Source organism: Sparus aurata, chromosome 22 (assembly GCF_900880675.1).
Source record: "Sparus aurata chromosome 22, fSpaAur1.1, whole genome shotgun sequence".
Taxonomy (NCBI): domain Eukaryota; kingdom Metazoa; phylum Chordata; class Actinopteri; order Spariformes; family Sparidae; genus Sparus; species Sparus aurata.
In genome coordinates, this window is record NC_044208.1 from 17861815 (window position 1) to 17888751 (window position 26937).

The window sequence follows — 26937 nt, forward strand, 5'->3', positions numbered from 1 at the left end:
ATTCCCTTTTTAAAGGGAGTCATAAGGAATGAAATAAAATAAAACTTGGAAAGTAAAAAAAAATCAGTGGATTTGAAAAAGAACAAGTTTTGGACTTAGTTTTCAATTAAAAGGCAGCATGGATTCGCGTAAAGCCTTTAACAGTGTGGCATCTGGACTCTCATTCTGTTACAAAGCACCGTTGACATCTAACATATGGAGGGACTTCACAGAGCCCACTGCACTGTACACCAGTTGTATCACTGATGGTGGCCATGGGGCTCAGGTCAAAGGGAGGGTAGGGGTCTGGGAAGTGTATTGTGCATGTGAGTTTTGGAACGGCGTAATGTAGGGGGCTGTTGTTGTTTTTAGGTCAGGGGAGCTGACTGTCTAGTATTTGGTTGTGGGAGTTTTTTTTTTTTTGTTGGTTGGCTGGCACAGACACATAGGGTTAGGCAGAGATTTTGGAAGGCAGCAGGGCAGACCTCCCGCTGGGCCCGTCCCGGCACCCCTCTCACTCTCTCACCGTCCCCATTCAGTAATGAGGGGATCCCTATTGTCTGGGCCATTCTTGTCCTTTTTGCTTTTGATTCGGGACTCTGACAAATACTTTGGTGTTAGGCTATCAACACCACTGCCCCCCTCTCCCTTTTGCACCTTATTTCTTGCTCTGTCTCTCAGACACACACACATACACATACACACTGACTGGAGTACTTATGCAATTATTCTGGTTTGAATCAGGTCACACCACTGTCCTTTCGGTGTCTGTTCTCTCTGTGAAAGTGCCGCCATTGTCCTCACTAACTGACCAAGTCTGTGAGGAGAGTACACTTGACTTAATATTGACCCAATGTGGCGTGGTTTTGCGGATGGTCGGCTAACAATGGGCCATTGTTTAGTGGGAGCCACCCTTTTCAAGTCAGACCTGCATCATAGTGTCCTCCTGTACATTGTAGGTCTCCATAAGGACAGTTGTACCCATTAAACCAAACCAAGACTCCCACAACCTCTGTGTTGACCTTTGTTAATGAGAGACACGACATCTCTGGCTGGAGATAAACATGTTCAGACATGACTTTTCCTGAAGTCAGCTCAAAGCCAAAGTGACCATGTCCTGTATGTGAACTTTTCCACTCATGTGCCAGTCTATATCCTCCATCGGGAGGTGAGACAAGGCCACGGAGCTCAGCTAGACAGAGTGGCTGAGGGACAGCCTTGTCCTTCTCCACTCTGCCGTGGCAGAATGGCTTCCAGCCACCTCTGACAATTACCCCTCCATGCCAGAGGGCAGCTTGGGAAGTCAGGGAGAAGTCACACACTGTTATGCCAGAGCAGACAGGAAAGGCTTGTTGCTCTTCCAGTATTTCACTCCAGCACAGGACAGGCGGGGATGGAGGGATGGAGGATGGAGGGGGTGGAGGGGAGGAGCGGGGAGAGGGCAGAGAGAGAGAGGATGGGTAACAAGTTTGTTTTTTCATTTACTTTTCAATTGGCCATTGTCTGCATTTACCAGAGTCAAGTGCTCCTTGTACGGTGGACACAGAGTACCGTCTGAAATAGTTAAATAGCTAAATTAAATTTTAAGAGGACAAACCTTTTCTATTTATTGTTGAGTTAATTCCGAAGCTATTTGCTGTTGCCTGGATACAGAGATGGACAATCCCCAACCACGCTGTTATTAAAACCTTATGGAACATCTATCATCTGTCCTCCTCTAAACAAACATGCTCCGAGTGATCGTTCCATTTCATGATTAAACCGATGACATATGCGTTTACATGGCTCAGGCTCTCCTCAGAGATATTTGGCTTTACTCGATATTTCTCAGCTCGGTCACACAGACGACGTTTTTTTTTCAAGCAAGGACCTTTTGATGATAGGAGGCAGGCAGCACAATGACTTCCAGCAGCACCTCAATGCAACAGTACCGTATCACAATTAGCAGCGCTAAACAGGCTGCACAGACAAGTCCACTCCATCTCGTATGGAGCCTCATCCAGTCCTCTCCGTTTTGTCTGACAAATCCCCCCATTGTTCCTCTGATGATGCTTTTCTTTCGTGGGAACCCTGGCTTGTCTTGTTGATTAGATCCCCTTTGTCTTCCTCCCCTGCAGTGGGCTAGTCTGGAGAATGTGAAACCTCACACTGTAGTGGTGGCTTAATGCCTCAGCATACTTTGTTTATTAAACGATGATTCAGTCTTATATGGTAATGAATATAACGAAGTATATTTAGGTCACCAGCTATAGTGTTTTGTGATTTTAATAGGCAACTCATCTGTGCATTAATTCTGAATTAATGTATGGTTAACTGTAGTGTGTTGTTGTTTAGGATGACAGCAGCTGATTAAAGATTTGATAAAAAACAAACATACTACAGTCATTTCCTCGTCTTTCTCTTTTTCTACCAAAGGAGGAACCCACTCCACCACCACCACCACCACCACCGAAAGGCTTCTATATATATGGAGATGTCGGTAATGTTACATATAAAAGGCATTTTTATCAGAGAAATAAATGGCTTTTTCTAAGATGTCTGAGATCTTGACTGAAGTATTATTGCCTTTCCTTTAATCCCTCTCCCTTTCAGGCACAGGAAAGACCATGCTCATGGACCTGTTTTACTCCCATGTAGAAAACACTCATAAAAAGCGGGTCCACTTCAATGGCTTCATGTTGGACATCCACCAAAGTAAGTATTATCCTCCCACTCCATGCGCTACCAGCTGAACGTTGGCTTGCATGACTTTCATGCAAGTTTTTCTGACTCCTCATGCGCCGGAGATCCTATATTTATCTCCCTGTTTGTCCTGAAGCCCTCCTGCTAATTGTCTACCATTATGCATACAGGTGAAATTACCGCTTTATTCAGATTTGTCGTTGGGTCTGAGGTTTTTGCCGATGCAGGTGTGCTTTAAGATGTGCCTGACGTTTGTGTACTGCTTAAAGGGATCCATCGGAGGAAACAAAGCCTGCCAAAACGAAGGCTAGGGAAAATGTTCACCTACGATCCCATATCACCGGTTGCCATGGAGATCAGCAATGAAACCTGCCTGCTGTGTTTTGATGAGTTTCAGGTGAGCGAGTGTTTAACAAGCTCTGTGTGTGTGTGTGTGTGTGTGTGTGTGTGTGTGTGTGTGTGTGTGTGTGTGTGTGTGTGTGTGTGTGTGTGTGTGTGTGTGTGTGTGTGTGTGTGTGTGTGTGTGTGTGTGTTTAAAACCTGCTTGAACACTAACTACATGTAGAAAACAAGATAAGATTATTGTTAGCTGCATAAATTAGCTGCATTCAGCACTGAATAAAAAGGTAACACTGGTGAGTATATTGCTTGTACAACTCTTTATAAAAAAGGCATGCTGATGCTTTGGTAGGTTATTGTAAAATGAAAAAAAAGAAACCAACCTGTTGGCTGGGAGGATTTAATAAATGCCTATGAATTCTTTAAAATGTGCCAGAGATTTATTGTAGATTTTTGGGGGGAACATGGTGTACATGGTATAAAATATCATTGTCTGTAATTAAAGGCAGTTTAAAGATTTAATCAAGTTGGCAAAGCGAAAGAAAACCCATAACAACGAGTGTGCTGCACAATTCTAATGTTTAAAGCTAAATATGTTGAAAACCGTTCCAGAGAAAACACATTGTGCACAAAGTCAATCGGTCGATCACCTGGTAGCAGAAGTTTGACAGGAGGCGGTCATGTTTCAGAACATTTGGAAACATTTAGGGGAAAATGTAACTGAACAGCATGTATGTTGTGTATGAAAGCCAGAGTCAGTGGAAAGCCACAGGGCACGAGACTCTGACATGTAGTGTAACTCACAGACCTGAGAAGTTGTAGTTTGCATTGGTTTTTGTATTAATGTTCACAGAAGTAACTGATTTATGGTTTAGCCCTCTTTCCTAGTTTAAAATCCTGTTAAATGCTGCTCTCTGTATTCTGAGTTCAGTGTTGACTGTACAATCTGTGATCACTATCAGCGTTCAGTCACAGCCGGTGTCGCTCTGACTGGACAACTGGCTGCTTCAGATCTTGATATCCTCACAAAAACAGGACTGGGGACACCTAGTGGCCCTTTTTGAGCATAGCGTAACTGTAGAATGTCTTCAAGTACCCATGAAACATTTTTGTCTTCTGAGTAAGTGTTAAAGTAGTGCTACAGTTTCAGTAGTAGTAGTAAATACATTAGTAATCTCACATGTGTCAAGGTCAGTTATTTCACATCACTGTAATTCCCAGAAAAAGAGCTGCACAATATGGGGGGGGGGGAATCATAATGCAGTTATTTTGACAGATTTTGCGATATGACAATATATAAAATTCTGTCACACATTTCACCTTTTATCAAAACACTGCAGATTCTCAGATTTGAATATTGCCCTCGGCCACATTGCAATTTCAATTATATTTCGATCAATTTAGCCTTGAAGCTGCAGCGGTCAGATGAGTCGGTGATCTGCTCCTTTTTGTGCACTCAAACAGTTGGTTTGCTCCCACACCATCACAACCGAGTCACGCATGTCTTTTTTTTTTTTTTTTTTGCACGTCGCATCTACACGACTGAAAGGTGGCATCATTCATCGGTCGCTGCAGAACTTCTCATTATTTCACCCTTTGGTGTCAAAGGAGAGAGCCACTTCTGGAGCCCTCTGTAAGGTAGTTAGTCATTCACTGCAGCAGAGAAAGACGTGTGCTTCTGTCTTTATCATTAGCCAAACACATCTGTTGGCGGCACAATGTTGCTCCTCTTACTGATATCATTACAGTTAATGCCGGCAGGTCAAAGGTCGCTGAAGGTGAGCTTGCTTCCTCTAATCACTCTCAGTGCATCTGCGAGGATCAAGAGCTGCCCCTTTCATCCGCCCGTCTTTCACATTTTAAACTGCGGCGCTGTTTGTGCGTCCCTCATTGATTTGTTTTGTTTGCCGTCGCCGGCTTTGCTGTTTTCGCTTGTCGACTGTTGCTACCGGTGAATGGAGGGGGAAACAAGAAGACATGTGCGCGTTGTTTGTGATGCATAAACAAGAGGTTGCTGAGGTTGGGAGAGTTGGGGATGGAGGGGAGGGGAGGAGAGGAGGAAGGGGGTGGGGGTCTATACCAATCAGCATCCTCCTCCACTCAGCCATGCAAATGAGGCTCTGGGTATCAGTCGCACTCTCCTGCTTCCTTAAGTGAGTGGAGCTAGAAAGCGACTGGCGGCGGCGGGTCAGATGGATCTTATCCTCTTAAATGCTAATGACATTTCTCCATTCTCTTCATTAGCGCCGTGCCATTATCAGTAATTTGTAGCCCCCCTCCCTCCTTTTACGGCCCCCACCCGGCTCCCCTAATGAATACTCGCCATTGAGAGGTCCGAGATGGAAAGATGGGAAGGAAGAAGAAGAGTGAGAAGAAAATGCTTGAGCGTCATTGTCTCAGGGCCCCAGTCACTGTGCAGCTTCTGTGAAATTGCTCATAGGTTGTGTACATAAAGAGGTGTAACATCAAAAGAGGTTTAATTTGGCACCCGTGTGCCTCGCTGTAAACTGACGGCCGCTTGAGTAATTGGATGCTCATTTGAATATCGGCATCGGCTGACGGAGATTGCGCCATTATTTTTTTGTGCTCCACAAGTGCTACATCAGTCCCCCTCCACCTTTCTCATTCTGTGGGTACCCATTCTCTTCCCCTCTCCCCCTGCTCATTCAGCAATCAATATTGCCCCTCATACTATGCCCATGTTGAGGGCACATGAATAAACAAATCCAGGTTGTATAAAAGGTCATTTTTAAATGATTCTTTTGAAATGAAAATAAAATCCTGCGGTCGGAGGAAACAGGGGGCCCCTTCAGAGGCCCACAGAGCCTTGGCTTTCTGTTGATTCTCATTACACGCACACACAATCGCACACACGCACACGCACTAATTTGATGCCCCTAGCCACCTCTCCTTAGCGAAATCAAGGCTTTAACACAAATGTTAATCAAGTATTGGCAAGGGCAGTGGGGCTAATATGCAAAAGCAGAAGACCCTCCAGAGTATGAAAGGAGGCATATGCTGTGGGTATGGCCATCAGAAGTGCCTGTTATAGACAGGAAAGTAGGTAAGAGGGAGTAAGAGGAGAGGGCGGGACAGAAGTCTTTCTTTTATTCAACACATACTCCTTCGTGGCCTTTCTTTAAGATGCTGGCAAAGAAGCTTGTAATGTATCTGTCAGATTACTTACAGTGAGGATGATTCACTGGGACGTAATGTTGAATTTTGCAAGGGAAGCTCTTCATCGCTGTCGAATTGGAAGAACGTTTAAAGGAGCACTACAAACTCCATTGACTAATGTTTTTAAATGAACTCTTTGTTTTTGTAGCTAAACAAACTGAACTTAAAGGACGATACAATTTCATACCGCTTTGCTTTGTTCATATGTGGGACCTTATTTTCCTCTGAGAGCAGCTTGTTTATTCAGTTATAGAAAAATGGATATTTCTTAGTCTGATTTTTCTTCTCCAAATACTACATTGTGCCTCTTCAGTGAATGTATGCATTGCATGTACATTGAGATTAGCATGAGACTGTAAGCAACAGCAGAAATCTGAAATAATGAAGTGTCTCGTGTATGTGCTGTGTTTACCGGGCATGTTTTATATGTGCTGCTGCAACATGATGTCTCTCCTCGTGTTTGTTCAAAAGAACAACAAAGGTGAAAAGAGACAGATGGGGGAATAAGAACAAAAGTGAGAGCACTGGATTACTAATAGAAAGGTCGGAGCTCTTCATTTGACAGCCAGCAACTCGTAAACGTCCTTGCTTCAGCGCCGTCATTGACCTTTGTTTATTGTGGACTCATGGAAATGATTTAGATGGAAAAAGGCAGACAAAAATTGAATTGAGCGGTTGAATTTATGTAGTACAACCTCGTAGCTTTGTGCGATCATACGACACACATGCACCTTTTTATGTGCCTTTTCATATGGCCGTCTTGCACGGCGTCTTTGTCTGCCATCGTGACCCCAGTGTGGATTCACATCGCTTTGTTTTCATTAATCTTTTCTTCCTCTTGTCTTCTCGCCTGCCGTCAGTCATCCTCACGTTTGCTCTGTTGATTAGCTCGGGGACTGCTGCCTTGCTTCAATTACTTGTCCTCAGCAGAAAGCTGCTTCGTGACCATTTGCAGTCAGTTCAAGTGGTTTTAGGTGCGAGTGTGTGTCTGTGTGTGTGTGTGTGTGTGTGTGTGTGTGTGTGTGTGTGTGTGTGTGTGTGTGTGTGTGTGTATGTGCGAGCTTGAATGGCCATGACCAGACACAAAGGATTGAATGAGCACACCTGAATGACACTAATCAAAATGGAGTGTTGATGGCATGGTTTAACCTCAGACGTACGCACATGTGGCGTGGCGAGAAAAAGGTAAATTATACAGCACACGAGTGTGTCTCTCTTCTTCTGTGGTTCTGCCCCGTCAGGTGACCGACGTCGCTGATGCCATGATCCTGAAGCAGCTGTTCGAGACGCTGTTCAAGTCCGGAGTGGTGGTGGTGGCCACGTCCAACAGACCCCCTGATGGTATGGCCACTAGTGTCTGAGCATGTTGCACTATCAGCTTTTGTTTATGAATATTGTTACTAAACTCACAGTAGGATGGTTTTGTGCAAGTCTGCATCGTGGCTAACACTGTAGCGGCACAATTTTCGGTCCCTTCCGATCGAAATACATCCTCAAAAATGCACCCACCCAATTTTAGAAGTTTGCGATTAAAGTTGCAGACTTCTGCCCCGCACACTGATTATCTAAAGCATCACAACATTGATACCAGTAGTTGCAAAAAAAAATGTAACATTTAATTCCACTAATATTGCAAAAACATACTAAAGTTGAATATTACTAATTACTATTATTACTAATTACGAATTACTAATGCAGAATATTAAATAGTTGCTTCACAACTAGGGCTTTCACAATATCAGGTTTTCACTACACGATTATCGCAGCCAAACTAATTCACAATAACAAATTATCACCATGTATAGAAATTTGGGGGGAAAAAAATTCTAGCAATCAAGTCTACCTGTAACTTTGTTAACTGTGTGTTTTGTCCCTTCTCTTCATACATAATAATAAATAAATTGCCCTCAGAATCCGAGTATAGAGAGCTGGGAAGAGTCTGTGACCATAACTGTAACAAAAGCGTACAAAAAGAGCAATTGCACTCAATTACTAGTGAAAAGGCAGCCAGATGCACTCAATATTACACAATATCAAGATTTATTTTCTTAAAATCAGTTATTGTGACTATTTCAATGTCTCTACACCCCCTAATCTCAACATTGTCTGAACATGATTCTTCTTACTGTAGAAACGAATAGACAGTTTGGTTTTCAGTTAAAACGTACCAATGCATCATTTTTAGTCTGATTACTGGACAATTTAGCAACACAAGTAACCATTTCATTCATTTTACGCACTTGAAATGTTGACAATAACAGGAGGGTCGTCTAAAGATCCGGAAACATTCTGTTTGCTTCAATTGCATGCACTGAGGTCGGGCCTGGTCACACCTGGAAGATATCTAATACACCTCCAACATTCAGTTCTACTTGATGTGCCTTGCACAAGAAATTTATCGGTTCACTTGTTTTAACTGGGATTATCTGTGTCAGAAAATTAAACCAACATAATTACAGCTCCAGCACTGAAGGAAAAATTATTGAGTTGTTGAAAGTACTTCCTCCTTTTAACTTCCTGCTCATCGAAATCAAAAAACATCACTTAACTCTTGTCCAGAGTGCCATTTCAATCCCTCCCGGTATTTTCGAATGGTCAAACCCTCATCAGGGTCTGAAGTTATTTCCAGCTCAAAGATTTACAGAACATGAACACGTGACTTAGGAATCACAGTAATTTGGGGGATGTTTGAGTGATAGAGTATGGTATGTTAGAGAGGACTTTTGCAGCATGTTTAATTTTGATGAGTCAATACCGAGGCTCACAGTTGTCTGCACCTCAGTGTGAGTGCTCGATCAAAATGCCGACAATATAAGGAATTGTCAGTAGAGGCTGACTCACTTATTGCGAGCATGCAAGAATTATGTCCAGAAGTATGTCCAGCTTCGATAGAGGGCCAACACTGAGATTGTTCTGAAGGTCCATTTAACTATTCAGCAATGATTTGCTTGCAAGTAATATTCCTGGAACATCAACATGTTTGCTTCTCCTCCTCTTGAACCAGCAAATTTCTCATCTACATTATTCACTTAATACTTGTATCCGAAAGTGCTTGGCTGCAGCGAGAATCGATTGAGCTTCACGCACCTTTTTAAAGCAATTAACCTGAGGGGGGAAAAAAAGCAAAGGAACATTTGATACAGCTCTCACTGACATCATACATCCTTTAAACAGGCTTTGATGGTGCATTTAGTGCCAAGCAGAAGCGCGGTTGGAGAAAGAATGAGCAAGGCGTTGATCAAGGTGGAGATAAATGCATGATGTGCAATCTGACGTCTGTCTTTCCCGCGGGGAAGATGTTGCTACCACAAAGTCTCAAGCGGAGTGGATGGCAGCAAGACGGCTCTCACAGACAAAGACGCGCGTCTCTGATATTTACTAGCTATTAAGAACAAAGCGCCATAACCATGCAAACTTGATAGAGGGCCTACTTGGTATTAATTACATGGTTAATGGAACACTGAAAGCCATAAGAGACAACTGGACATGAAAGGCATATATTTTCCATCTTTATTGATGTGGAGATGCTTTTATCAGAAAGCCTGAGATGTGTTTTGGAGTAGGAGTTTAGAGATGGGTTTTTGCCTGAATGGTTAAAGTAGGATTTTGTTGTCTTAATACACTGATGTAGTTTAATGGGGTTGAGGAAGATGAGGGGGATAAATGGTATCTTTCTTAGAGTGGGACACCCTCCATGCGCTGGATCTCACACACAGTTTACATTAATGGACTTAAAGTGTCATTATGTAGATTTCCCCCCCGCCCCCGACAGTTTCCGATTGCAACACCACTGTCGTAAATACAAATCATAGGTCTTCAACAACAGATATTCACAAAAATTAATCAAGGTGATGAGGTAAAACATGAAAAATATTGTGTTTGCACTGTTTTTAATTAACTGTATGTCAAAAAGGAGTAGAAAACCACCCACTTTTGGGTTTATGGATCCTACATGACACCCTTTGCCGTCTTAAATGAATAGTTTGACATCTTTGGAAATATGCTTTGTTGTTGAGAAATCGATGAGCAGATCCATACCACTCTCATATCGATACAGCAAAATACATAGTTGTAAACAGGCGGCAGTTAGCTTAGCTTAGCACTGGCTAACCTGGCTCTTTTTAAAGGTAACAAATCCACCCTACAAATACCTCCAAAGCTCACTCATTAGCATGATTTATGTTGTTACCTGAGGATATATGCTTCGATTTCGAGGAAGTCACTGCTCCCGGCCACCAAAATAGTCTGCAGTATATTGATTTTTACACTATCTTTTGTGTACGGATGAGAAGATAGAGATGTTAATTTGTCAGCTTAAGTGCTGGTTGCCATCATAACCTTTTTGTTAAGCCATGCTAGCTATTTTTTAAAGGTTTGTCGGTCTTTGTGCCAAGCCAAGCTAACTGCCTCCTGTATCCAGCTTCATATTTCCTTGACAGACATCAGAGTGACGTCGATATCCTGAAATGTGCATGTCCCAAAATCTTCCTTTAACCCTGGCAGTGTACCATACATGGCACACGCCATTACTGTATAGAAGTTATCAAGCGAGTTCTATTCGTGCGTGAGGTCCTGCTGCAGTAAGCTTGAGCCCAAACATCAACAGCGACCACTTGTTTGCAGCTGGAGAGAGCTTAAACCTCGATGTGTGTCTGCGTGTGTGCGTGTCTTTGTCCGTGTTTGTGTGCGCATCCCTATCTGTTTTATCTGTCTATCAGGGATGCTACTTCAGATGTAATTTGTTCCAGCCGAGCTAATTGAAACCTCTATTCAGCGGGCTGCTGTGGACATTGTCCACGCTGAAAAGGCGACAGTCCTTTCTCCCGCCACCATTGTTTGGGAATGTAATGAATTTTATGTTGCTGCCGCTGCCGGTAGAGAAATCCATTTTTCTCTCCTGGTCCCAGTCCCTTTGTCGTGCCTCCCCACCCATCCTTCAGTTCATCAATAGCCACTTTATGTGCCAATCTGCGGCGGGGGAATGACATTATTAGGAGGCTAAACAGCAGCTCTAATACAGGCCCTCCCCTCCTCTTTCAGATCTGTACAAAAACGGACTTCAGAGGGACACCTTCCTGCCTTTCATCGACGTGCTGAAGGTAGAGACAAAGTCATCCCTCTCTCTTGTCTCGTTAATTTATTCATTTGTTTATCACGGTCGCACTGAAACACACACGTACACACACTCGCATGTGCGCCTCTGTCCCTCAGTGCCTGTCCCTTTTTTTTTTTTTTTTTTTTTTTTTGCAAGTTGCTCTTTAGTGGTTTGATGTTTCCTGCTTCCTGGATGCCTCACACAGTGTCACAAAGCTGTCTTTGATCATACCAGGGCACGGTGAAAAGACTCACAGAGAGAGAGCGAGAGAAAAGGTAGGGAGAGATGGAAAAGCGTGCGTGTGAGTACAGGTAATGTGAATGAGGGATGGGGCGGACGAGCTGAGTGACTGACCCGGACTGCTTGCATTTCAAAAGTAAAGGGGGCCGAGTGGCGGGGGGAGAGGAGAGGAGAGGATTTCCAGTGAAAAATCTACTTTGCAATTTAAGCAGGTAGCACCATTATCCCGCCTGCATCTCAGATGATCATTGATGTGTTTTGGAGTGACCATGATCATAAATAATTGCATAATAATTTGTTGTCATGCATTTTGCAACAGAGGAGGGCAGCATTCTTGCATCTTTTGTTGGTATTTAGTCTAAACGGTGAAAGGCAAGCGAAATCTGGCTGCCGTGTTTCAGCCCACAGATTCACTGCTTGTTCCTCCCTATTTGGAAAAAAAATAATGTAGAGGCGACAGAAACGGGCTTAATTTTACACACGGGACCACTTTTTCTGTCATGATTAGCTTAAACCAATAGGTGGTAAACTTTACGTACTGTGACTATAAACGTACCTGTATGAGCTGTTCTAATTTCTATTTGATTTCTATTTTAATTTAGCTCCATTGGCGTGATTAATAATAAAAATTTACCTTAATGAGGGAATTCACCAAATATTTGTGATTCACGGTTTGGTTTATTGGCTCATTCGAGGTGTGTTTGAGGAGCCCTTCCTTCAATATACACAAAGTGATAGATATATTGATAGATGTATGAACAGACATACAGATATATTTATTCTGTTATTGACATACAGACATACAAGTTCTCAGCAAAATCTGTTGCAGCAGTTGTAGCAGGTGGCGATGTAAGGCCTAGGTGTGTTGGCGTCAACATCTGTAGCTTCACTGTGGTTTCTGAGGTGGAGGGTATGGGAGAGCTACAAGATAATCCACTGTGGCTCACAAGAATGTCTGTCAGTTTAATAATGCACATAACTGGCCAGTATCTTTCAATGACACATGGTTTGATAGGTGCTGCATGGTGATTTAGAGTAGGGTTAGGGTAGCTTGCTCACATTATTGCACAAGGAGTCATGGGTATACTATCATCGATGTTGTGTGTTTTACAAATTCCTCTTTGCCGATAATATGTTGAATAAATGTTACAGGGGCCTTGTGGAAACTCTGTATGGTGCTGAAAGCTGGTTGTTAGTTATGTTAGTGGGCTGATATCAATTTTAGCTTGATTAGCTTCAAATCTCCATCATGGCTCCGGCTCTAGATATGAGGACAAGCATGTTGCTGCAAGATTGTTATGACGCTATTACCTGTTAGGTGACAAACCTCGATCCGAGCACCAATGAAAAACAATAATCACAAGACAGGTGAGCGTCTTGGTTGATCTGCAGCTTCAGGGTCATCAGAGCTTCGCTCTATCTTCAAAGACTTATGCACACGAATGTAAACGCACTACAACTGGGGAGGCCTGGGAGTCATCGTGCTCCCCACCCATTCTCCCAGCAGCACCCTTGCCCTCTCTAATCCACCCTCATCAAGGTCCTGAATGCCTGTTGTCCCTCTCTGCCCCACACTGCCTCCTCTCTTTCAGGGTCCCATGTTCCCCTTTGTGAGGCCATCTGGTTTTCGGGGTCGGGGTTTTTTTTTTCTTCCAAGGGGGTGCAAGGCATTCTCTATAGCGACCTGTTCTGTAAAGTTAAAGTGTGTTTTAGCGGGGTCACGCTGCTAACTAGCTGACCCCTAATAGATTGAATTAATGCTTGCAGGGATCCTGCTCTCCCTGATGCGGCTCGCTCTAGCATATGCGTGACTGACTGCGCCTCTATAGCGAGCGAGCGAGGGAGTGAATGAGGGTGTTAAAAAGTGAAAAAAGAAATAGCCACTGACCTCTCCTCCCTATCACCTGAGCTGGAGTGGTAGAGGTTAATCCTGCGCCTCTGTCCGCCTGGGTTGACGTCTTTATTTAACTATTGACTTCTGATTAGTTGCGACCCCCTTTTTCCTCAGCAAACCGACCCCCTAAAAAAAAAAAAAAAGAATCATCCGGTTTCCTTCTGTTAAATAAAAGACACAAACTTCTGAGTTGATACGCCTGCCAGAAATGGAAAGCGCACGATGTCACTGAACCCGAAAGTCCCTGACTGCTTTTCACTTTTTTTTTGTTTGTTTACTAGTTTGTTCATTCACTCAGTCATTATAATTTCTTGTCCTTTTTGGCGTCACTGTAGACTCATCAGGGAATCTATTCAGTTGTTTAGGCTCCTCTTTCTTTGTAGCCATGGCAAAGCTCAGAGTTCTGTAAAATACAGGGTTTAAGGGCTTTTTTTAATGGACACTGCCAGTATTGTAACTAAGACACTCTTTCTCTCTCACAAACTGTCCTCCCTCTCCACTCCACTTTTCATCACCCATCCTCTCTCTACCCCTCTATCCCCACTCTTTATTCTATTGCTATCCTGTTCTGCTCGCTGGCTTTGCTCACCCAAGGTCAGGTCCCTGTATTTTGGTAGCAGAATAGTGACTTTATTTTCCCTCCGCTTGTTCGATTGCAGTCGCGCACAATGCTGCCGAAGGAGGGAGGGAAAGGGAGCATGACAACAACCCTGAGGCAACTTTGAGTATCTCTGGGTTTCCTGCCATTTTTAACCCTTCTTTTGAAGCGCGCTCCTTCTCATTTTTTTGTGTGCCATTGTTAATAATCCGCTGTGTGCTGTGCAGTTGGTGATGAGAGGAAAAGAAATATATAAATAAAAAAATTGAGGAATTGAGGGGGATGTGGTCCTCCAGTGGAGACCTTGGTGAGAAGGACTGCCTGTGAAGAGCCGGCAGCCTGCCAGTTCAAATCAAATGGATGCTGATGTTTGATGACTGTCATTGTCTTCCAGAGAATTTAACGGCAGGGCAGTGCCACTCACTGTATGTCTCGAGAGCACACCTCACTTCTTTCATATCAGTGTCTTGCTTCCACCAAACTGAACAAGTAATAAAAGGACAAATCAATGTTGCCCCTTTTTAGAACACGAGGAATGAATTCTGGCTCTGTGTTTGTTGCCTAAATTTTAATGTATATACTCAACTTGGCTTGTTATATCCTGCTGACGTATTTTTGTATTATTGAATGTGTGTGCACGCTTCAGATCTATTTGATCAAGCCGTACATGCATGCACGCACAGGTGCTTCATACTGCACTGTATGTATTCACTTGTAAAAAGGGGCACCTGCACGCTGAAGGCAACACTTCTGCGTTGAAATGTCGCCCTTATTTGTAACTTGACTAGCAGACAGTCATTTTGTAACGATGTGGCTCCTTACTTGTTTACCTGAACACAAACAGGTTTTCGCACCTTAGTAATAGACTGTTGATGTTGTTTGTGTTCACATAAGGCAAGACAGCTTCAAAATAGATAACAATTAAACGCTAGGGGTTTTACTTCGATACAATATCATATCGATTCTTCGGACAATGATATTGGATACGTTTCAAGGGACTGCAGACGATATTGGCTAATTTCATATACCGTTACACAGTCAGTTACAAACGCTTTTGGCCATAAAAGCAACAAAAGAACATCGAACTGTAACGAGTTAAGTGCAGTAAAGTTTACTCCAGTAACACACATAAAACATGGCTTGTCAAAAAATAACTGTCAAGGAGACTAAACATTTTTTTTCCTCATCGCCATTATTGGCTTATTGCATCTTGCATTTGACAAATTAGCCTTGTGGCTAATGGATTCTTATTTTATTCATCGACTAGGCGACAGAGATTTGCGGTGGACATTTCAAAATAAAGGCACATCTTCAAGTTGATGATATGGGTTGTTGTTTTTGAGTCGCATCGATCAAGTTGAATAAATCTTGCCTGATGTGAGAACACAACTAATGAAAATATATCACAATGGTGTTTTGTGATGTTGTTTTGAGACAATTTTATGTGTAAATGTTACGATACACTTTTAAATCAAATGGCAGATAAAAAATAAATGTGTGAATCGAGGCCAAATTTGGTTCAGGACTGATGCAAAGTAATACTGGGGCCATAATAAGGTTACTGATATCTTTTTTTAATTTTAAAAATAATTCAAACAGTTTATAATGGTGAATAACAAAAGGTTTATTGCAGCTCTTTATTTTAGAATCTGTAGTTTTAATATCTCACATGTTTTGATTGAGACGAGTGCTTGATGATCTTAAAGGGAAAGTCCACTTAATTCAAGTCTCAGGTAGTTCCATGATCCCAAATTGAGAAAAAAAAAGAAAACATTGTACAACGTGGATTTGCGTTCAAGCTTGTGTACCCACTTCAGTCGGGGTGCATGGACTTTCAGCTGCAGTGATGATTTCAGGGTGTAAAACGTCTTTTCAAATAATTGGGGTGAACTTAGTAAAAGATCTGAGTGCTCCTTACAGCAATAGTTTAGCCACTACTAACATTACACACGTTAATCCCTGACAGAAGGTGATTGAGTTGCATTGTTGGTAATGTAGGTCTGAGGTCTTGACAAGGAAGAAAAGAAAACGCATCTCTAGCAATATTTATACTTTATTGTTTTTAACGGTCCATAGTGAGTTACAGGAGTGTAATTAAGCTGCAGCCATCTTTTAAAATCTCTTCTCCTCATAGTCTTAAAGCCGGTGCAGAGCTTTCAGTCCACTTTTTGGTGCGCTGCTACCGACACGTGGAGCCTCTGTTGGCCAGGTGCAGGTAGCACAGACTCCATCGGGTTCTGGAGCGGTTCGGTTTTTGGTCCTCAGCCGAGCTCGAGTGGGGTTGAGTTGAGGGTGGGGGGTCCAGTGGGGTCCTGGATCACGAAAGGTGGGGCCTCCGACTCAAAAGATGTTTCCCCAAGAGGAGCAGCCGAGGCAGGGGGAGGTTGTGAGAACGACCTCTCCAAACAAACCATCGCTGGCCCAAGGCGGTCACACTTTAAGGGAATAGATCATTAGGTGTAATTAGGGTGTTCACATTGTCATGTACCCCCCCGACTGCCCAAGAATGAATAAAATCACCAGATACACCCCCCCACTCACAGTCACACACACACACAGCAGCTCCCCAGTTAGTGAAAACACTTTGATGTCAGAAGAGTCGTCCAGAACTTGCCAGCATAAAGGCAGTGTTTTAAGCTTTCTCTCTTTTCTCCCCCGTCTCTCTCTCTCTCTCTCTCTCTTTCTCTCTCTCGATCTCTCTCTCGATCTCTCTCTCTCTCGACCCCTCCATCCCTCCCTCCCTCTTTTCTTCTGTCCCTCCACACAAGGCTGTAAGACACACATGGTTGAATGAACGACAACCTTTCCCCTCCTCCCCTCTCCCTCTCTCTCTCCCCCCTTCGTCTCTTTTTCAGCCTTCCCACCCCGCATTTCTTTGAGGCCTGGTCAATTCTCCGGGCCAAACAAAAAAAGCATCAAATGTTTTCTGCTGCCGGGTAATGAGGGAGTGGACCTCATCAGGGCCCAATAGTCAGCTATCCTTGGCTTTTGTTGCAGCTCAATGGCACCGCGCTCTTTGAAAAACTCAAAAGCAACTTTTTGAGGAGTAAAGGATAAAGAAAAATATGGCGTAGAGGGAGCGGGCACAGAGGGGAGTAGAGGCAGCCACTAGAAAAAAAAGCCACTCTGTTTTTATGCTAAACGGCTGTCCAGAGAGAGCAGTGGACAGCTTGGACAATGACATGATTGGAGCTACATGTGTTTGGATGACTTTCTTCCAAAGAGACTGTGATTCTCATGTCTGTCATCTCCCTCTCTTCTGTCTCACCCTCCCCTCTGTGAGCTCCTGAATGCATCTGAGCAAGTAGTGAGGCTCCTAATTTGCAGCGGTGGTGCTGCTGCTGCTACAGAAATGTACCGATGTGAAATTCTTGGCCGATATCGATGTTTAAAATAGCAATTTAGCTTATAACTGATGCGGATACCAATGTTTTTTTGTTGTTGTTTGATATTGTTATTATTTAGAAAACTTCATTATAAAACAATAACTAAAATGTTTTAAAAGTCGTTCAACCCTTTTAATACACTATCTTTGAGATTGCTTATAGAAACTTATAAAACAACCTTTAATTTAAACTTCTTTAACATAAAAATTAATCTTTTTAACAAAAGAAATATAACTGCATCAAATGCCCTTTTAGCCTGTAATACTACTACTTACTCAATGATAAGATTTTTGGAGTATTTACATTAACCTACAAGCTGATGGCAAGGATGTCACAAGTAGGGCTGAGACGAAAGTTTATCGTGAAAAAAACACCAATGAGTTGATTGTGAATCGTAAGTTTAATATCTTGAATGGAGATGGTCGTGAATATCCTCAGATGAATGACTTGAAAAAGCTGTCCAGCTCACTGGCGTACAGTTCTATATTTGTTTCATGAAATATTGGTCTTCATGTCTGCAGACATGGCTTATATAAACCCCCCAAAAAACAATTTAAATTGGATGTGTGGAAATACGACTAATTCAAGCTAAAAAAATAACAGGGACATTAACTTACTATCATTTATTTATTCTTTATTTGTGCAGGAAGACCTTATGATTTGATTACATATTTAAATTCCTTGTTATTTTTCACAAAAAAGATGTGTTCTATCTTTGATGCAGTAAAATACGTTTCCTAACAAAATGTAAAAAAAAGTTGAAGTGATTCCATTATATTTTTAGTGCAATTTTACTTTTTATTTCAAAGATTTAATAAATATTTCAGTGATCATTGGAAAATATTATGAATCGTTGTTATTATATTGGACAGGGTTATCGTGACATGAGCAGGTTGGTTGTAACGGCATACACGTTGTGTCAGGATACCACAAAAATGTCACTCTATTCTGTGTAAGTAACAGAAGAAAAGATGTCATTAGATTACAGATACTTTTAGTAAAATAGGACATTACTAATTTTAAAATGAAGAATAGTATACCAGTCTGTAACCTTGCACATGTTCACACATGGCAACACTTAGTGATTATCAAACTTCCCAGGGATGTCATTGTGATGCTTGTTTCATCCAGCAGATATTACAAACCCCAAAGATATTCTCAATTTACAAAGATATAAAATAGAAAAGAGGCAGAACATTTGTCATATGTGGGAAGCTGGACAGCGCGAATGTTCCAAGTAACTTATCCTCACAATATGTCGATCAGATAATCCTTTAACCAATGTATTACTTCAGCGGTACATCTGACCAAAAAAAATGCAGCAGTACAGTGAGATATACAGAATAAACTAAAGGGGCCAGTTGGAGACAAGACTGTAAGTTGTAAAGTAACATTTGACGAGGATCGGAGTGAGACAAGTGTGGTGATGGTGATGGTGGTGGTGGAGGAGGGGGAAAAGACCACAATGTGTAGGCGGATGAAATCTTGGAGGAGTGAGAACTTGACAATCCTCTCAAGATGGATAATCAAGTAATGACCCGCAAGGCCTCAGCCTCATCTGATTATAAATAACCAATGGAATCATCATCACTGATTGTGTTTCCATTCCTCCTTCTTTGTACCTCGCTCCTCCGTTAAGAAGCGCACCAGCCGTCGCCTTCGCCGTAGGTAGCTAGAGACGGCTCATAAAGGGAGGGAGCAGAAGATGGCAGGAGAAAAGACAAACTGAGGTTCTAATGATGTGCCGGCGATAGTGACAAGTTTTTTTTCTTCCCTTTTTTTCCCGTTTTGGAGGGACTATTTACCCGTTGGTGGGGTCACAGAAGGTTGATGAAATGACACCTCCCTTTTGTGCGTGGGGGAGGGCGAGTTTGTCAGGTTGTTATTAAGCCTGATTCAGCCAATTGGCTCAGAGTGGGAACCCCGTTTGTGTGAGCGGACACGGAGATAAAAAGTTGACAGCGGAGAAGAATAGAGTATTTCCGTCCCCTTGCTTTGTGATGATTACTAATTATCCTGCAGCTTAAGGAGGCCAGTGGCAGAAATTCACTGATTTCATAATTTACCGGAGCTGTCGTAGACTACTCAGTCAGCCATGCGCTGGCTTGGATGGGATGATATGCAATTCCTTTCTTTTCTTTGATAGAATGGCGGAGATGATGATTATAGTTTGTGCTGCACTCCCTGACATGAATCCTGTTGACGTTTTACACTATCTGGAAAAGTTTGAACTCCGCATCGCAAGTTCACCCCTGCTGTAACACACTTGAATAGCTGCAGGAACAATAGATCAGCTCAATAAACCACAAAGCGCTGACACAAAGTCCCAGCGCTGTCAGAGGAGAGGAAGATGTCTCCTGCCTTCCGTGCCACCCTGTTGTTGAATTTGTTCACTTGTTCCTTACTTGCACACACTATAGCATTTAACAGAAAGAAATCGGGGATAATAAATCATGCAGAAACACAAGAATTTAACACTGGACAAGAATATAAACAGATTCTGAAAGATGTCCACGAGACTAGGGTTGTAAACGCGGAAGAAAGCATCTGATAGTTTCATTCCGTTTATATGTTGAAAATGTTTTGGTATATTCATATTTTCAATATTCCTCTAGTCATGTGTCTAGCAAAGAAGCAGCAACACCAGATGAAAATGCTAAATTCCGGATTAAGCTCTAAAGCAAAGTGTTGTGTGTCTGCATGCCTGCAGGAGTGCTGCCACGCAATCTGCCTCGACTCTGGGATTGACTACAGGAGACTGGACAAGGCTGCAGCAGGAAAGCTCTACTACCTGTAAGACAAACGTGTATACACTCATTTGTTGTTTAAATGCCTAATAAAGCCTGAGTGATATATTGGTCGATATCAGCACCAATATACCACCATCGACATTATTGATAAGGCAATATGTTAACGATTATCAATATTTTTTTTAAATGGGCAGTGAAAAAATATGTGATTTCTGCACGTGGCCTTTGGATTTTATTCTTCGGATACTGTGATGCATCTTCAGATGATTGTTTTGCAATGTATTGATTGTCGCAGAATCGCTGTATCGTGATACTATTGTTATCGCGTATCGTGAGTAACTCTGTGATTCCCATTCCCAGTCGGCACATATTTTGCCATGTTGTTGCCGATACGATCACTTTTTTTTTTATTTCCCTGAACATAATACAGAAAAAAATGCTTGGGGTAATTTATTATTACTAATTTACTAGTGAAATTCCCCTTTTTACTTCATTCATTTTGGACAATAAAGTTTCTTGTTGAACTGTGAAATATCCTCGGTTTATGTAGACCATTAACCAATATGTCAATTACAGAAATGTTTACTCCCTAATATCTGTATCGGTACCAGCCCCAAAACTCGAGTATCGGTTGGGCTCCAATGGCTACCCCTTAGCCTAATTCTAATTCTGACCTTAACCCTAAAACCAGGTTTTAACCCCACACTTTTAAATTTCTGAGGAGAAAGCAGAAATGTCCTCACAAAGCTAAATGTCCTCACAATGCAGGTTTAAAGCAAAGACTCGTCCACACAAAGATCCGTCTACAAACACACAGACACACTAATATCACTCCCCTTTGCTGCTTATTCGTTTACAGTCCAGTCCAGCTCAGCTCACAGTCTGGGCAGAGGTCTGGTTAAGAGTCGATATCAACCTACATCCACAGCAAACTTACAGGCATTTACATGCACACGTACACAGGAAACGTTTGTGCACATCATAGAGTTAGATTTGTAGTAAGGAGGGAAGAAGAAGGCAAACAGATGGATAAATGGAGAGAAGCAGACTCAGAGACTTATAAAGAGCTACATTACCTTGAGAGATCCATGAAAAGGCTGAAAGGGGAATCAATAGAATATGAGAAAATGGCAGAGCTTTAAAAGCTAGCTTTCTATTTTCCTCATTACGTACACGCTGTTAGGAAGGAACACACACACACAGGCGCAAACAAACAAGGTATGAATGACACTGATGTTGCTCATCGCTGCATTGGAGCTTTCAAGTGCTTTCGTCTTTTCACTGTATGTAAATAGAGCACATCACACCCTTTTTACCTGGAGTTAAAACACACGCACGCATACGGATGCAAACGCACACACATTACAATCTCGTTTTGACGTGCATTCACGGGCTAATGCTTGTGTTTAGAGCCTAACATCCTGTTTTTTACTGATGAAGTGAAAAGCTAAGTACCCCCCTCCCCTCCCTCTCCTCGATGCCACCGTTTGATGTGGCCACTTCACGATTATTAATTTCATATTCAATTTCTCCGTGTGTGTGTGTGTGTGTGTGTGTCCGTCCGTGTGTGTGTGTCCTTCAGCACAGGGGAGCCTGCAGCGGGGGCCTTTTTGGATGCACTGTTTGAGGAGCTGGCTTTAAGGCAGAAGAGCGGTAAGGGCGTTAAAGAGAGATTTGCTGCAGACACCTCGCGGAGAGATAACAGACAAAGAGCATAATTCAATAAAGAAATAGACTTAACCACATTTAAGTGTGCAGGCAAGATGTAATATTTTTGCAACCAAATCCAATGAAACGGCCAAGCATTGTCATGTATTTGCCTCGTCTTTGTCTCTTAACAGAGTGCTGCAGGGATGATATATATTTTTGTAGGCTAACCGGAAAGTTAGCATCGCCTTGGTTCCCTTGACAAAGAGTCCATGAGACCGACTTCCAATTCCAAATTGGAAATGCGAGCAAGATCCACGAAGCCCGATTTCGACCGACATAAACACAGATGATGATCACAGCAGTGTGCCAGCATATACAGTGAACAATTAGCTGTTAGCATTTCATCACTTCACCTAGTATTGTAACACCATCTTTGTAGTCGCCATTTTCAAATCCATTCAGTTGATTTATTCTCGATAGAAGTCTTCTTATGGGCCTACTGCTTCTGTCTCTTTTTAAGTGCCTTGTCTGTTAAATCAGCTGCTGTAGTTGTTTGTGAAGTTCACAGTCTTGGGATACAAACAGCTGTTTGCGTCCAATGGCATGCAGCATTATTAGCAGGTTTAAGAACTCATCCCTGCAGCACTCTACACTGTCCAACACCCCTACTTGTCTGTTGCCATTCATCCCTACAGGAGGCATACATTTACCAATACTGTATTTACTACAATTTAAGTACTGTTTGTTTAAGAAAAAAACAGAAAAAAGACATTTGTTATGGGTTACTCAGCCATGGATTTGATGCTCTGTTGAGTAATTACAGCAACAGTATGCTATCATACTGTGGAGAAATCAAATGAAATGGACTGTGGCTCATTTGTGAATTGGTGTTCCACTCAAAATTTAGCTTCAGAGCTAAGGCATCACAACATTCAGAAAAGTTTAAATTTTATTTTAAATTCAGGTTTTCCATGATGATGCTGTTTGGTATATTTGTACACACACTGTATAGATTTCCATTTTAAACCTATAATTTCTTTATAGATTTGTTTTTATTGTAATGATTCAACTGTGAATGTGATGGGAGAGTCTGTATGATATGTGGATCGGGTATATTGTGTGTGTCTCCTTAGTTACAGGCCCTCGGGTGCTCACAGTGCTGGGCAGAGACTTGACTCTGGAAAAGACCTGTGGCTCCATCGCCGACTGTACTTTTGATGAGCTTTGTGGCAGAGTGAGTGTTTCTATCCTGGTTTCATCTTTTATTCTTAGTTTTTATTCTTGACAACACATACTTCTTGAAAATTATATTAATTACGATAGAAAAAATCATCATATATATATATATATATATGTATATATATATATGTATATATATATATATATATGTATATATATATATATATATATATATATATATATATATATATATATATATATATATATATATATATATATATATATATATATATATATATATATATATATATATATATATATATATGTGTATATATATATAAACTCGTGTATATGTATATATATAAACTCGTAGAACTGCTTCTGTTTTTCCCCCCCGTCTCGGTCCTATTTTCTGCTTAATGTCAAAAAGCAAGTCTATTGACAGTTTTTGTGAATAGTTAAGCCCATTGTGTCCCAAATAATCATCATACAGTAAACTGCTGTGTGTGTGTGTGTGTGTGTGTGTGGGTGTGTGTGTGTGTGTGAGCGCGTGTGTGTGTGGAGCCTGATGGGCAGGGGGTGAGCTTTCGCAGGCATCTGAGCTTCAAGGCTTTTTCCGTCTCACATACTGTATGTTGGCAAGTCCAAATTGATTTTGAGAGCAATCATTCTGTATGGCAAAGACCCAAGGACGGGGGTCTGAAATGACATCAGTCTGAGCCAAACATACAGCTTGTGTCGTCTCCCCTCTGCACCGTGATGTGCTGAAGTCCGAATTTGTCCCAGCATGAAAACTTGCTCTGTTGTCTTCCAGCCACTGGGTGCGGGCGATTATCTTGAAATGGCTCAGCATTTTGACACCGTTTTCATACGCAACGTTCCCATGCTGACGCTGACCCTGAAGGACCAGGCCAGGCGCTTCACCACCCTCATAGACAACTTCTATGACAACAAGGTATCTATTTATTTAGGATTTGAAGCTTTAAAAACGAGTGTTGCAGCTACTCTCTGTGCTCTGTTATTCAGTGTGGATGCACTTTTTTATTATTGATTTGTAATAAATAAGGTGCTACAGTAAAGTGCTGCAGGTTGTTTCATATCTTTTATGATCGTTTTAACTCTTAATATAATAAAATTGATAACAATTATTCAATACTGTATACTGCGAATACCATGAAACTGTGATGTATTCTGAGATTGTTATTGTACCGCAAAACATCTCATTCCTTTGCAACCCTACTGAGGTCTTGGCATCAACACATGGGTGCCAAAACTTGATCAAAAAAGTAAATCAATTATCAAAGTAGTTGGTGATTAATTTAATGGTTCACAACAACAGCTCCTATCATTCGCATTTAATTGAGCACCAACCTCATATTAACTTCTAAACTATAAGCTATCATTTTATCAATCAATTCTTTATTGTGTTAAAGAGGAAATTTGATTCTTAAAAAAGAAAACATCAAGATGCACTTAAAGGGGCACTATGTAGTTTTGTAGAAGACATTCAAACTGAGAATTTTAATATTTATAATATTAATGAGGTAATAATACAAACTCAAAGATATTTATTTTTTTCGTAACTGAATAAACAAGCTGTTCTCAGAGGAAAATAACGTCCCCAGAATACTGTTTGAAGTTAGAAAGGTGGCAGGGTCCGCCACATATGAACAACAACATATTGTCCTTTAAGGTCTTTGTTAAGTTTGTTTATTCAGTTTATTCAGTCAGAAAACAAAGAGAGTTTGTTAATTGAGTTTTATCAAGCATAAAAAAAATCGTCCAAGTAATTTTTCTTTTCCGATAAAAATGTCTTCGCCAAAACCACAAAGTGCTCCTTCAAATCTTCTCAGGAATGCAAAAGATCTCAGCAAACTGACCAGGACCGTCTTTCCAACAAGGCAATTAATGATCGGTTAACCACTCTATTTGATATTGATCAAAGGAAGCAGAGACTTCTCGTTAACAACACTGAAGTAACCTTGGTAAACAAAGTGGAAATTCCCGTGTCTGATCTGTCGTTTCTTCTCCCTCTCAGGTGAGAGTGGTTCTGCTGGCGGCTGCTCCTGTAGACCAGCTGTTTGTCCACTCTGGAGGGGAGGATGAGAGGGACCGACAGCTGCTGGACGACCTGGGCCTCAGCGGGGTAAAAGAACACATCTGGAAAACACATTCTGGATGCCGTGTGATCCCCAAATGGAAAGAAATCACATCACCGATTTCTTTTCAGTGACATTTGGAATCAAAACAGATCAATAGATTGTTCGTTAGTTAAAGATGACAGAAATTCACTGAAGTGAGTTTGCAGAATTGAATCAATTTGACACACGTCTGCAGCAGCATATGACTTTATTGATGTTCACAATTTAACTTCAAGCTTACTAGTTAGTCTTTTTTGAATTTCTGCTTTTTGAAATGTTATTGTTTAATTTTTTTATAAGTTGTACTGAGAGTAATATGATAGATAGATAGATAGATAGATAGATAGATAGATAGATAGATAGATAGATAGATAGATAGATAGATAGATCTATCTATCATATTACTCTCAGTACAACTTATAATAAAATTAAACAATAACATTTCAGATAGATAGATAGAATAGATAGAATTACTTTAATGATCCCAGACTGGGAAATTATTTTGTTACAGCAGTAGTGGCCTCCATATTCAGGAATGCCACTTGACACACACAGTGAAACCTGTTTCTCTAACCTCCAACCCAAATGTGTTTACATTTAAATTGGATTTTGAGTGTATCAGCCGCTGACCCTGAACTGGCTGCCCCTTTTCAGGACGCAGCAGAGCACCTGACTCTGTTCACAGCTGAGGAGGAGATCTTTGCGTTCCAGAGGACCGTCTCCAGACTGATGGAGATGCAGACGGAGTCGTACTGGATGGAGGGAGATCGCAGTCGCAGCAAGAAGGAGCCATGAACACCTAACAGCCACGACCTGAGAAGCATATACCTCCAGACAACACTGTACCTCACTAACTAATGACACTGCTTAAAAGAAGATGCAATTTACCATTTGTCAAGTCTGTTTTTGAAGTTGAGATATCCAAGTTAGACCTGAAATTCGCAGTACATATAAAACTGTGCAAAATGAGATGTGTTTTCGATTTGTGTCTGACTTCCCATCATCTTGTACGTGTGTTTTTCACAGTCTGGTCCTCCTCTGTGAGGTGTGCTCTCTTCCCCTTGTAGACTATTTAAATAATATGGAAATCTCTCCAACATGAGTGAACCACAAGGCAAACAGGTGCTCACTTGAGTCTCTGTCCTTCAGAGTAGTTGGCTGGCGCCCTCTAGTGGGTACATTTTAAAGGGGTCAAATTCTCAAGCTGCTGCTGTTTTCTGTGCAGATTTTGAATGACTCCCCAATTGTATGAAACCCGGTGTAAATTTAAAATGTTATGCATGACATTCACTTTAGTGTTTTATTAATGAGACCAGAATTCAGAGACGCATCATGTCAAAGCTGTCAGATTGGCAGTCATGTAAATCCAGGACTTTATAAAATAAGACCATGATCCTGTCTTTACCAAGAGGGTTTGATTACAGTTGCTTTTTTTAAAGGGTAAGTTCACGTGAAAATGAAAATTTGTACATTATTATTAAACTATTAAGCGCTTATGTCAAAGTCGGGTGAAGGTTTGTAGTCCACAAAACATTTCTGGAGCTTAACACCAAAACGGCCTTGCAGCATTCTCCTAAACGACTGAAGGACTTGTTTTAAAAAGTAAAGGACAACCGAATAAACACAATACGAGTCCATACAGCTTGTCCGGCAAAATCTCCTGAAAGCCTTGAAACCCCAAAATGATTTAAAAAGACATTACTTTCAGCCTTTCTTCAGCCGCAATCTTCAGTTTTTGTTGAACTTTTTCTTTAATGCTGTATTTTGTTCTGATGGGAGGGAGAGAATTGCTTTGCATTGTTGAGTGCAGTGGCACAACTGCAAGAA

General features: G+C 41.6%; 1 protein-coding gene across 2 annotated transcripts in view; it reads left to right on the forward strand.

Moving 5' to 3' along the window:
* Positions 1–26606, forward strand: part of afg1lb (AFG1 like ATPase b) — a 28924-nt gene extending 2318 nt beyond the window's left edge. Inside the window, exons 3-13 of one of the 2 annotated variants that reach the window (XM_030405244.1) lie at positions 2395–2458; positions 2572–2673; positions 2931–3058; positions 7419–7518; positions 11218–11276; positions 20101–20183; positions 21723–21793; positions 22930–23024; positions 23784–23924; positions 25008–25115; positions 25765–26606. In XM_030405244.1, coding sequence (XP_030261104.1) covers positions 2395–2458; positions 2572–2673; positions 2931–3058; positions 7419–7518; positions 11218–11276; positions 20101–20183; positions 21723–21793; positions 22930–23024; positions 23784–23924; positions 25008–25115; positions 25765–25905 — 1092 coding nt within the window. In that variant the 3' untranslated portion in view covers positions 25906–26606. Of the gene's footprint in view, positions 1–2394; positions 2459–2571; positions 2674–2930; positions 3059–7418; positions 7519–11217; positions 11277–20100; positions 20184–21722; positions 21794–22923; positions 23025–23783; positions 23925–25007; positions 25116–25764 lie in introns of both variants that reach the window. The other variant, XM_030405242.1, reaches the window with a different exon arrangement.
* Positions 26607–26937: the final 331 nt, after the last annotated feature.